General features: G+C 40.1%; 1 protein-coding gene across 1 annotated transcript in view; it reads left to right on the top strand.

Moving 5' to 3' along the window:
- Positions 1 to 11172, top strand: part of FBLN1 (fibulin 1) — a 69781-nt gene extending 58609 nt beyond the window's left edge. Inside the window, exon 16 of the mRNA XM_009282235.2 lies at positions 10081 to 11172. Coding sequence (XP_009280510.2) covers positions 10081 to 10220 — 140 coding nt within the window. The 3' untranslated portion in view covers positions 10221 to 11172. The remainder of the gene's footprint in view (positions 1 to 10080) is intronic.
- Positions 11173 to 12986: the final 1814 nt, after the last annotated feature.

Raw genomic sequence — 12986 nt, 5'->3', positions numbered from 1 at the left:
GGTCCTCCACGGGCTGCAGGTGGATATCTGCTCCACCGTGGAGCTCCATGGGCTGCAGGGGGACAGCCTGCCTCACTATGGTCTTCACCATGGGCTGCAGGGGAATCTCTGCTCCTGTGCCTGGAGCACCTCCTCCCCCTCCTTCTTCACCGACTTCAGTGTCTGCAGAGTTGTTTTTCTCATGTATTCTCACTCCTCTTTTCCGGCTGCTGTTTCACAGCAGTTTTTCGCCCTGCTTCTGAAATATGTTATCACAGAAGCGCTACCACTGTCACTGATGGGCTCAGCTTTGGTCAGCGGTGGGTCCGTCTTGGGGCCGGCTGGCATTGGCTCTGTCAGACATGGGGAAGCTTCCAGCAGCTTCTCACAGAAGCCACCCCTGTAGCCCCCCCGCTACCAAAACCTTGCTACGCAAACCAGACTGAACACAGCTCAGAGCAACAAGCTCTAGGTGACTCTGCTTTGAGCAAGGGGTTGTACAGATGGTCTTCAGAGGTGCTTCCCGCCTCAACTATTCTGTGATTCTGATTCTGGATGTTGAAAACATGGCAGGACTGGATTGCTGCAAAAGGAAAAACTTTGCAGCTTTCACTCTACCAAATGCAGTAAGACATTCCCTAATGTGCAATGTTTGAAGCATTATATTTTCAAAGCTAGGATACATTAAGCAATTACCAAGCAGTTAATTCACTTCCCTTCTCCCCTGGCATGGTATAGGTCAGTAAATACGCTAGTAACTATGTAGGCAGAGCAATTTAAGCACTGAAAATCATTACTTTGGCATAACCTTTTGGAATAAAGAACAGCCTTTAGGAAAGGAATTTAATTAAACTTTAACATATGCAGAGCCCCAAAGCTTTTTACAGAAAAAAAATGGATAAAATATCCTAAGATATGTTTTCTGTTTGTGACCAGGATGTGAATTATTTTTCAACCTTATTGATGAACTTTGTATATTTGTAATGAATACTGAGTAAGAAATAACTTTTTTCTTACGAAACTTAACATGACTTCTTTGAGTTGAGGTCTACAGAGCCAAAAAACAATTTGGCTATATAGTTTTGGCTTCACACTGTAGATATGTATTTACACGTTGTAGACTGAGATAGTCTGGTATTCAAGCCTAACCTGCAACTCGTTGTCTACGGTTTGATCCAAGGAAGCATTTATTCATGGCTGGATTTTTTGTCTCTTTCTCATTTCTGGAATGACCCTATCAATTTTGCCTTTTAAAATAGCCACTGCAACAATCATTTCCCTAGTCCTAAACTTCCTAATTGCCCGAACATCTCTTTCGAAACTAAGACTAGGCTCTTAAGTAACACTGATGCATCTGAGATGTTTACTCTTAATTTTGAAAATCTTGGCCAGCAGTATAAAGCAAAAGGCCTTGAGGAGAAAAGCAAACTTGAAATTATAGTCCAAAATCTTGCATTAACATGAGGAGATCAGTCTTCTTGTATTGCTTAAGGGAAACTCATAAACATGCTTTTCCCCTACAAAAAGGTGTTCACCACATATTACTGCTAGCATGCCGGTGTTTTGGGCTACTTTCCTTTAATAGCCTTGCAGTGGCTTTGGGTTCCAGGACGCTGAGATAACCTCTCGGCTTCATTACTGCAACGTCCACATGGGATTAAAGAAGTTTGCTAACGTTAGAGGAGAGCCTATGTCCGTCCTTTGTACGTAACCATACATACCCGTGGCCTGACATAGACTAGCAGGCTATTTAAAGGCTATTTTTGTGATTCCCAAAGATCCATTGCTTAAAAAAGTGTAGTTACTGTTGCATTGTGGCAGCTAGGACTATTCATCTCTGACAAGGCTGTAAAAAGGACCAGAGTGTTTTTTATGGGGAAACCGAGATCCAGGAACAGCCAAATGTAGGGTTTCAGAACATAGGCTGAGATCATTTGGAAGTTCACATAAAGCCCAATAAATTACCTGTGTTTCAGCTGAGTTTAGGCTCCAGCTCCACAGCTCTCACCACATTCTCTGGTACTTGAGTTTTTCCAAATTAATCATTTCATGTTCCAAGTATCCATTTAAAGCACAAGGAAAATAGCTAGAGGAAAAATTGTAAGGTGTTTTTTGTGTCATTGAAATCTCTCTCTTGTAGGTGTCACTAGCAGCTCATCCCAAAAGTTCCATCTGAAAACAGGCAGCACTGACTCTCACCATGTTCTCTTGACAAGCATTCCTGTGGTTTTTTTCAAAGGGGGGACATGTTGTGATGGACTTCAGCTTTTGCTTACAGTCAGACCTGTAGACTTATAGCCTGAGGATTAGGAGATTTAGGGGAAAAATTGATTTGCTTGAGCTCTTATGCATCTCACATGGGATTTTATTTATCTCATGAGGAGTAGAAATGAGTGTACTGCTACCAAAATATCATACATTCTGCATGACCAAGCTATGCATTTTTCAGCCCTGGTATGTATTCCTTCCTCTTACCTGTTAAGCCTCATACCCTGCTCAACTTTTCAACCCTGCTGTCCTGCCTGCCTTGCTGGTGTGTACTTGATTAGAAATTGCTTGGGTACCTCAGAGCTAGGCAGCCAGTGAAACAGGCTGCGTGTCAGGGGCAAAGAAACGTCACCACACATGAGAATTGCCAAGAAGATCCTAGGAGATTCTTTAGCTTTCTTCAGCCCGTAGACCCTTTGCTGTCTATGACTGTATTTTACAATGGAGCTGATATTAACATTCTTATGGAGCTGTATTGCACACCGTTATTTGGTGTATTCATACCGTATTTCATATACCAAGTTGCTGTTAATTCTAACTAATGCAAAATATTCTTTTTTTTATATATGGTCAGTAGTTCCACTTGCAGTAGAGTGAATGAAGACTAATTCTCAATTGTCCTATTAGTTTCTGATTTGTGAAAGTTAATTTTAATAATGCATGGCCAGGATGCAAACACACAAAAAAAAATTCAATAGCAATGTGTGCTTATTTTGAAGGAAAAGCAAACAGTGAGCTATGCTCAGACTTGATTGTCTGCCTTTGGTATTTCAAATATATAACCCATTCTTATTATTTTAGATCCTTTTTACAGAGTGTTTAATTTAAAATAGATCTCAGATTGAATAAAAAGATGTGGTTTGTTCTATTTAGGACCGGATTAATATGTTAACTATAGATTAATGATTCAGAAAAGTGGATTGTTCTTCTTTTCACCACTTCATGCTCTCTCAGTAACTCCTCACCATCCATCCCAAGATTAGTCAGTCTGTGGTCAGTTTTTAGCTGACCACAGATCATACAATTAAACAACGTAAAAAAAAATACTAGCAAATTTTCCTAAATAAATTGTTTGTTCCCAGAAAAACTGGCTAAATTAGTACCTGCCTATAATGTCGAGTGTGAAGCCTTGTGCTAACGACAAAGGGGCAATACTGTTGGATTCAACTGATAGTAAAAAGCCACACGTCTCTTTGTTAACTTGCCACCTAGAAGACTCAATGTGGTTTGTTCTATTTAGGACCGGATTAATATGTTAACTATAGATTAATGATTCAGAAAAGTGGATTGTTCTTCTTTTCACCACTTCATGCTCTCTCAGTAACTCCTCACCATCCATCCCAAGATTAGTCAGTCTGTGGTCAGTTTTTAGCTGACCACAGATCATACAATTAAACAACGTAAAAAAAAATATGAGCAAATTTTCCTAAATAAATTGTTTGTTCCCAGAAAAACTGGCTAAATTAGTACCTGCCTATAATGTCGAGTGTGAAGCCTTGTGCTAACGACAAAGGGGCAATACTGTTGGATTCAACTGATAGTAAAAAGCCACATGTCTCTTTGTTAACTTGCCACCTGAGAAGACTCACAGAAAGGAGACTGTGTGCTTGCTGTAAGTGCAAAGGAAAAAAAAAAAAAGGTAGTTTTGTTACTATCCTTTGGCATGTGATGACCGGAACAAAACAATATAGCTGTAACCCTGTGTATGGGGGAAGAGATGGGAAGGTGGTTAAGAGGAAAAGAGCTCTTGTCCTTGTTACTTAACACAGAACTTGAAATGTGGTGGAGAGGATCGATCACATTTTTGATAACTGTGTTTATTGTATTTTCCCGAGCAGAGCCCACAGATTATTTGGAAGAACAATTTTTGATTTGGCAGTAGTTTGGACTGTTTATATATACACAAATACATATGCCTGCATATGCATATGCAGGTAAGGCAAGAGGAGGTGTACTTCAGCACATCCCCTCTTCTTCCAGCAGTCATCAGATACAGCTCCCCAATAATCAGCAGTCCCTGTTGCCTCTCCCTTCAGCCTCTGATCCCTTGCCCGCTCCACTAACACTTCTCAGCTTGATTTTGTGGGGGTCCTTAAAAGTTTAGGTTATCTGAGGCTCTCTTTTTGAGGAATGGGTGCAACTTATGTCTGTACTGTGTTCTTATGATGATACAGATGATTAAAATATTTGACTAGACTCAAGAATCAATCCCTGTGGAAAATCTTGCGACCTTCACCTCTGGAACAGAAAACGTGACATAATGCATCCTCTCTACCAACTCAAAACAGCCTTTTCCTAGTGGCAGTGTGAAAATAAGCTTCTTTGGTTCTGCTTTGCTTTCCGGCAAACTGTGGAGATCCTTTGTCAGGGGAGCTTTCTCTAGAGAAAATGCAAATGCAGTGTTCAGCAAGAGGTGTAAGGAACACAATGACCCATATTCATTGCAAGTGTAATTGCTGCAGATTTTGTGGTTAGCAGTGGAAAAAAAAGAAGAAAAGTTTTTTTTTTAAAAAGTATTTTAAAGAGTTTTGCAAGTGCTCCTTTGGCATACTGGGCAGTGAGCTTAGCTCAGAAGTCAGAATCAGGAATCTGGATTTCTGGAGACAAAATGTTGATGCATGATAACGCGGGAACTTGTCATCCAGAATGGGTTAATGTGGTAACAGAACAGCAGTGTTTCTCCTAAGTTCAAAATGGACCTTCTTAGCAAATCAGCTGCATAATGCAAAAATACAAGCAGAAACCAGACACAGAGGTGAATTGCCTGAGGGTCTCACATATTTCAAAGCAGAGAAATGTAATGATATCTTAAAGAGGTATAGACAAGCCAAGGAATACCTGTGGCATCTGATTACAATAATAGAAATTCTGCTGAAAGGCTTAGGAAGATTAACAATATTAACCTTGCTGTCGTATTTATCCCATCTTCTTTGATAAGCAAAGCCTCAGTAATCCAATGACAGTGGCTCTAAGATTTTTGGTTGTTGTCATTATTCTCACTTGAAAATAAGTATTATATATTATTTAGGTTAATGTCTTCACTACACATGGTGACATACTTTTATCTTAGAAAAAATCAAAATTTGAAACATGAAAGAAGAAGAAACAGAGCCAAGAGTGTATTAATTACAGAGCTTTAAAAGTTCTGGGCCATGGTCAGACTATCACTGCAGAAATAACTGTGACATCCAAAAGCTTACTGCTTCTCAAGCCAAGGCTGTTTGCTTACATAGATCAGCAGATGGAAAGGATTGGCGTAGATCCTGTTTACAATAAGGGCAAAGTGTGCAAGGAAAAGAAGTCTTACCATTTTTTTCTGAAAGGAGGTCAGCAAACCATGAAGATACCCAAGCAGATTTGGGACATGTAATAACATCTCTGCTCGGTTAACAAAAAAGAAAACCCAAACAAAGGTGAGCTGATGGAAAGTAGTCCGCTTGGCCTGTGACACATAGGATTTTCTGTAGGTTGAGTCTGTGTTTGGGTCACAGATTATGAACCAAGAGCATAAACAGCAACAGCAGCACATCAGACTTGGGGGGTAACAGCGCTTGCTTGCATAGATGTGCCTGTAGGCAAGACAACACAGATGCTCGACATTGCCTGGCACATGGGATTCAGCAGCAGTGCAAATCTCCTTGTTCATTTATTATCAGTGATTCACCCTGTTTTAATATAGACAAATATTCCCCTGGCTTTTTGGGGGCAAAATGCTAACCTAGCTGAAATCTAATTTTGTTGGAAAAGGATTTGGGTGAACTTGCTCTAAATAAACTTACCCCATTTACCAACTGTAGAGTCTGCAGCTTTGGTCCCAGAGAGGACCAGCTGATGGTGGTATTTGAGAGCACTCTGTTTTCAGGTCACTTAATGAGCAACACCATTGTTCTCCTGGCATCCTATAGAGAGTGACTCACATGACAGCGTGTACCGCTACAGTGATCCAGGACCAAGTCCCAATCTGCAGTTATCCCCATGTCAAATCCGAGTGGCTCCATCCAGCTACTTTGGATTTAGACTGGTAAAAAAGAGATCAAAAAGCAGCTGCTTAATTTCTACATTTCCTGACTTTTCAGTACATTTAAAAATTGTAACCTTCCTATTACTGTGAAGTATGTTTTTATACTTCATATTCAGCTATAAATGCTGAAGGATGCCAGACCACAAATCTGGACCCAGCATTAGTCTGCCAAAAGGCATAGCGGAACAACATGTTTATGCAAATGGTGCAGTAACTGATAAATCCACGTCGCTTAAAAACATCGAGAATTATTACACATGGCATCTTCAAATGTGTCCTGTGCTAAATGCTCTTGAGATACTGACTGATTCATTGAGCCATGTATGTGAATTACATGTACCAGGCCCGAGTCTCAAGCTTTTTCTTTAGACATCTGTTTGTGAGAGTAGGTACAAAGCACTGCTGGCCTTGCTTGGGTCTAGAATAGCTGCGCCTCCCTCATGCCTGACATGAAAGGCACAAGACATTAGAGAATCAGACACAGGTAGCGTCAAAAGGCAGTGACATATTATAGCAGGTAGCCTTTAACAGCGTTTCTGAGACAAGTCCCAGGACCACTGCAACAGGATCACTGGGAATTGGATAAATGTGTAGCCAGGTTTCAGGCTCTGAGCAGCTTTGCTATTGCATGGTTTCCACCAGCATTTGTCCTTGAGTTTGGTGGAGAAAAATGCTCAGGTTTTCCAATTTAGCACTTTTCACCAAAAAAATGGAAAGCTCTCGATGAGTAAATCTGCCAAAAACCTGTCATATGCTTTTGTCCAGTAGAACATTTCAAGGTTTTTTTCTTACTCTTCTTTTTTTTCTTCTGCCCGTTTAGAATGACTGCGTCCTTATACATGTGCTGTAGCGCAAACCCATCTGACTGCATCATCCTATTTATTTAATGGGAAGGGAAATAGTTCTTTTGCACTGGTGGTCATTTCAGGACCATCTAGGACATTAGCACAACAAACTGGGTAAATAAATATTGTGAGAGTATTGTGTTTCTTTGTACATTCCTTCAATTTCTTGCTTCAATATAGCTGTCTTAACACGTGCAGCATTCGCTTTTCAGACCATTATTAGGCTTGATTTTAAAACTGCAGCAAGAGAACTGTGTGGAAAAGTACTGCCACATGGATCACAGTGTGTTTGCCCATTCCACCTTGAAAATATGTTCCATTTTTTCTGCCTATTAGCAGAATGCAACAAAACAAGAATGAGAAAGTTACTAATTGCTTTGAATGCTACATCAATAATGTACAGATAGATGCCATACTGTGGCATAAACCATCTTGAGTGGAATTGCATCACGTCAGAAAAAAAACACAATTTGCAATCCCACTTCTAGACTAGAGCAGGCTCTACTAGAGCAGAGCAAGAAAGTGTAGAACACTATAAAAAGATTGCTAAATGGAAACAGCAACCTTTGCCATCTGAGGCTTGGTGATCACTGCATGAGCCGCTAACAGGGTGGGTTAAACAGCTTGCCAGTACTGAGTGATTCCAATGCTGCGTGTTTCCGTGGTTGTCAGTTAAAGCACTGCCTGCAATAACGTGATGTTTTGTTAGCAAAATGCTTTAAATGCTACCCTAAAGGGAGGGCAATTTTAGCAAGGCTTTTCTTTTTCAATATATCATCTGCCAAGCCCGGTCATTTTTATAAGGTGCAGGACAGTAGCCAAAGCCACATTACATCATGTCATAGATTATAAACAATTATTTCATTCTATTATAGACCTCGTTTACAAACAAAGCAAAAAATGAGTTCAGCTTTTTCCCTTCCAAAACAAAATATGTTCCAAGTTAAGTTTTACTCCTCAGGAGTCATTAAGGAAATATGCATTTAACTACATCTTATGGTAATAGCCTGAATGATCCACAGAGGCCTATTGCAAACTGTACTATTCTATAACAATGTAGTAAAAAAAAAAAAAAAAAAAAAAAAAAAAAAAAAAAAAGATATATATATGTATGTACATATAAATTGTAGAGGGAAGGATGCTTAAAAAGTGTATTCATCAAATATGGCAAGCAAAGTGAATGTGGTGAAAAGTTCGCGATTTTACTGCATGCTGAAGATATTAGTTGGTATTTAAACAGGACAAAACTGTAATGTCATCACTGCCTTAGAAAAAGGTGCTGACAGCCTGCATAAGCAAACGTTTATCTCTCCCATCAGATCTCAAGCCAATGTGTTCGTAGGGGACTGCTGCAGGAGTTCGGCTGGGACTCCGGGAAGGCGCTGGTGTGCTGCCTGCTTGTGAAACATAACCCCCAGCACGCAGAAGGAATACGTCTTAATCTTTTCTTAAACTGCGTATTTCCTTCTGAATCATATGCCCTGTCAGATAAGTCGGTTGTCAGAAGGAGGGGCCTGAGGAGAGGGTCTCTGCCAGACTCCCTGTGCCTGCTGGCTGACCTCAACTTTACGTGATTCTGACCTTTTGGATACATTCTTTCGGATGTGAGCCTTTGGGTAGCTCCCTACGCCAATAACACTGGCCCTAGAAAATAAGTGTGAAGTGAGAACATGTTTACAGTCTGATCCCGAGCCTTTGGAGTCAATGGCAAAGCTCCCGTTGACTTTCTTTTGTGTAGGCCTGAAGCTGTAATGCTGTTCTGTTTGGCCACATCGTCTCAAGGCACCGATAAGACATTGTGGCCCAGATGGGCCTCCCTGGGATCCTCCCCCACGCCCTGCCCAGAGGCCAGGAGCCCCATTTCAGCTTCAGTCCCTGCCTGAGCTGTGCTGGAAGAGAGCTGGTCTCCAGCTCTGTCACAGCTGTGGGTCCTCTTGTTCTGGAGCTGACCCATATGTTGCCTTCCTACTTTGACTTTGGCCCTGCGTCATCACCATGACCTTGCCCAGTGATCTGGGCCCTTGGTTGAACCCGGCTGCCCCCTGGCCTGTCCAGCTGCCTGGCTGGGATGGTGGGACAAGCCCTGGCTGGAGAAGACCTGCCCTGCCCCCCCCCGAGGACCTCACCACTCAGCCCCCAGCAGTCCCTGTCCTGCTGCACCCCGGCACTGGGGCTCCTCTGTGTAAAGCAAACCAAAAGACTAGAGCCCTAAAAGACACAGCTTACTTCTCCTTTACCACTTCCTTCCTCATTATCAGCCCCTGGTGTTGGTGAGGGAACGGCCACCATCCGTGTGAGGAATGACACAGGGACAGACGCTGTGATAGTCCCCCTTTCCTCATTAAACTCGCCTGCTTTTATTCCGATTGCTTCCAGTGGGGTTATCCATCCACGATGCAACACACTGTCAATTTACAGATTAGTGTTATCAGATATTTATAGGGAAAGTGTTGATTTTATTGCTGCATCGTAATTGCCATTACATGTAATTTCTACTGTTCCAAATGAAATGTGGTTTTCAACACGGTACCAGAAATTGCATGGCATTCCCAGGTGTGCATGCTTATGTACTCCTCAGGGCATGTGTGTGCTGGCTTACCTAGGGAAAGTCTCCTTATGTCCTACGTAAAAAGCAGTGTTGCAGACTTCTTGAAGAGTTTATCGCTCTGAATAAAAGGTAAAAAAAAAAATTCTCATTTCAGAATATATAGTTTTTCTGCCATTAGCAACATTTTAGTGCTCTTTCTAGATCTTCTGCAAGGTATTTCGATTCAAAAGTTATATTTTATTCTTATTTTGCAAACTTTCCTGCAAGCCATTTACAGATCCAATAGATAAAATCACTTTCCATCAGCGATACTGAAAATGAAGGGGAGTTTTTCTCTTGCTGAAATGGAGCAGGGTGTAGCTCATCCAAACCCCTCTGATTCCCCTATTAATCTCGGCAACCTATTTCTATCCCAACAGGTGTAGTTCGCCAGGTGAGGCCCATTGTTGGACCTTTCCATGCCATCCTGAAACTGGAGATGAACTACGTCATGGGTGGAGTGGTATCTCATCGTAACATTGTCAATGTTCACATCTTTGTCTCCGAGTACTGGTTCTGAGAGAGCGTGTAAAATCCCAGACAAGCAAGTCACTCCAACCTAAATCATTACCACAAACTATTATGTCATATACTTGTTTGTAAAACCCAATAGTGTTTTTTTGTTTTATTTTTAAATATTTGGTTTATAGTTTAAGACAAATAACAAGCTATTATGTTGATTAGACATAGGGTGGAGCAAATTAAGTGAGCCTGATGTAGTAGTTGTCTGTATAAATAAGTAGTGTGTAAAAGTGCTCAGCCGCCTAGTGAAATTTAAAACTTTTCTAAATGTTTAGGCAGATCTTAACTATTGCTCCTTGGCTGGATAACCAGAGCGACTGAGGATGTGGAACAAAATAGATGTCAGAGTTCATTGGGATGAATATATGGTATCTTTGGATGGAAGAAGTTTGGTAAGGATTAGTAATTTCACCTCAACATTAACTACCTTGAAGGAGTCAGATTGCCAGAAAGTGCCAAATACTCGCTTTTGGGCCCCGGTAGGGTAACTCTGAATAGGCACCCAGAATTGCTAATCATTTCTGAAAAGTTTAGCCTAGATATTTTAAAAGTGCCATTCAGCTACGGCTACAAGAGGAAGTGCAAAAGGAATTGGAAATAGTAAGAGACTAACAAGCTATTGCACATATTAAAAAAATGGTCCTTTTTTGTACTTATTATTTGATTGTAAGATTATGTTTGATTCTAATTAAAAAATACCTCTCATTGAAATTAACTTCTTACAAGGATAAGGCATATTGCTTAAATTCCAATCTCATCTGTACTCAGCAATACATGGGAAACTCGGACCTGTATCTCCTGTCTATTATAGAGTAAAGCTCCATGCCTTTTTAAAATTGGTAATAAAATCAGCATGTTAAACTGTACACTTCCTATGCACCAAACCAAGGCATATGTAATAATATAATGAAACTCTCACAAATAAATGAATGTTTAATGTATTTTCTGGGCATCAAAGTAACGTATCTTTTTTATTACAGAACAGAAAACAAATAGCTTCATGTTTCAGTTTTTTATGTTTGTTAAGATATGAGGAAATAAAGAAAGTCAGATGGGAAATACTCAAACGCATGCTATGGTTTCTGCTTACCAGAAAAATCGTATAATATACAAAAATATATCTCCTGTAAGCAAATTAATTATATGTATATATTACACATTCCCCACCCGAAACAGTCCGCTTTTTCATCAGTCATCATTGGCGCTAGGCATTTGTCTCCTCCTTTTGTACAAAAGCCCCTGAAGCTTAAGGGAATCTTTGCATTGACCCGAATGATCTTTGAATAAGGCTGATAAAGACCCTCCTCTCTGATCCATTGCAAATAAAAGACCATAACAACTTTACTGTGTTCATACAGATGTCTTCATTACATTCTCTGTGGCAGGGAAGCTTCTCTGCCTGCAGCATTCTCACTCCTTAAATGAAGATTTTATGATAACATATTCTCATAAATAGAACTTGACTAAAGGATACCCTCTTGACGGTATTTGTTCCCCCCACACTTACAGAGCATCCCAACCCCGTACATAGCCTGGTTTTCAGGATGCCATCAGCTTAAAACATGTTCAGTGTTGTTAGTGGCCACCTCTACAGTCCTTATGATTTCAATAAATAGTTAACATATTTGCGTAGAAAAATGCTATGAAGCAGATATATTTATAGCAGGTGACCTTCATCATTCAACTAACTAATGGAGATTTCAGAAAACTCCAAAGTACGAGAGATACTGTTGACTTCAGGGATTACTAGCCTACGTAATTCCGATTTAGATTGGAAAGTAAAACATTTTATTATGCTAACAGAGTCCAAGAAAAGGAGGATGGAAGACTCTCCTTAAATCGTCAAGTTCTTTTTCTTGCCAGTGTAGGAAAAGTGAGTAGCCGTAGTACCAAAAATATAAAAACTGTTTCCATCTGATTTTCTAGACTGTAATTTTTGATCCTTTATTTCCTCTGTAAGTGGTATTTAGTTGCAGCGGAAAGAACTTTGGGACAGCAGAAATCTAATTTTAGGATCAAACTGATGAACAAACTAATTTACAAACTTCTTTCTGTAAAGGAGAAACCACACACCACCACACACACACCCCTCTCCCCTTCTTCTGTCTGCATTTTTGAGTAAAAATAGGATAGAAGAAGGATTACCACTACTTCCTGGAAAACTGTGTTCCTACATTGTCCCAAATAATCTTTGAAAATTGCAAGCAGCTTTTTAAATAGTCCTGATGTCATATGACAACATTGATCCAGTAGATGATTTTATGTTTTGTGTATAATAAAATTAGACTGCTTAATGCCATGGTCACCATGACATGTCTTAACTTTTAGTAGATCAACATAGAAAAACTAGATAATTCAGTATCGATAGGGAAGATTAAATATTTCTCTCATCCAAACCTGTGACAATAAAGTTTCATTTGTTGCAAATGGGACAAAGTAAAACTATTTGTAATTTTTATTGGCAAATCATTAGAGCCGTTCAAGTGGGAGAACTGCTTATGAAATTGTCACTGAGATCCACTCACTTTGAGGGCTTTTCTTTTGCTGTGCTGTCTTTGGATTGATTAGATCTAAGTTCAAATCATTTTAATCGTAGGGAAACAGAATCACAAGTAAATGAGCATTTAGAAGAAAACAATGAGAACAAGTATAGACTGCTGAGTGCTCATTAGTCTGCTTTTTAAGAGTCATCTGCTCAGTCATACACAGAATGATATCATGTGCCTTGGAAAAACAATCGCACACCATTAAAAGAATGACTAAT

Source organism: Aptenodytes forsteri, unplaced genomic scaffold, assembly GCF_000699145.1.
Source record: "Aptenodytes forsteri isolate BGI_AS27 unplaced genomic scaffold, ASM69914v1 Scaffold277, whole genome shotgun sequence".
In the NCBI taxonomy this organism is placed as follows: domain Eukaryota; kingdom Metazoa; phylum Chordata; class Aves; order Sphenisciformes; family Spheniscidae; genus Aptenodytes; species Aptenodytes forsteri.
The sequence above is the reverse complement of the archived record's forward strand: the minus strand, read 5'-3'. Positions and strand labels throughout refer to the sequence as shown.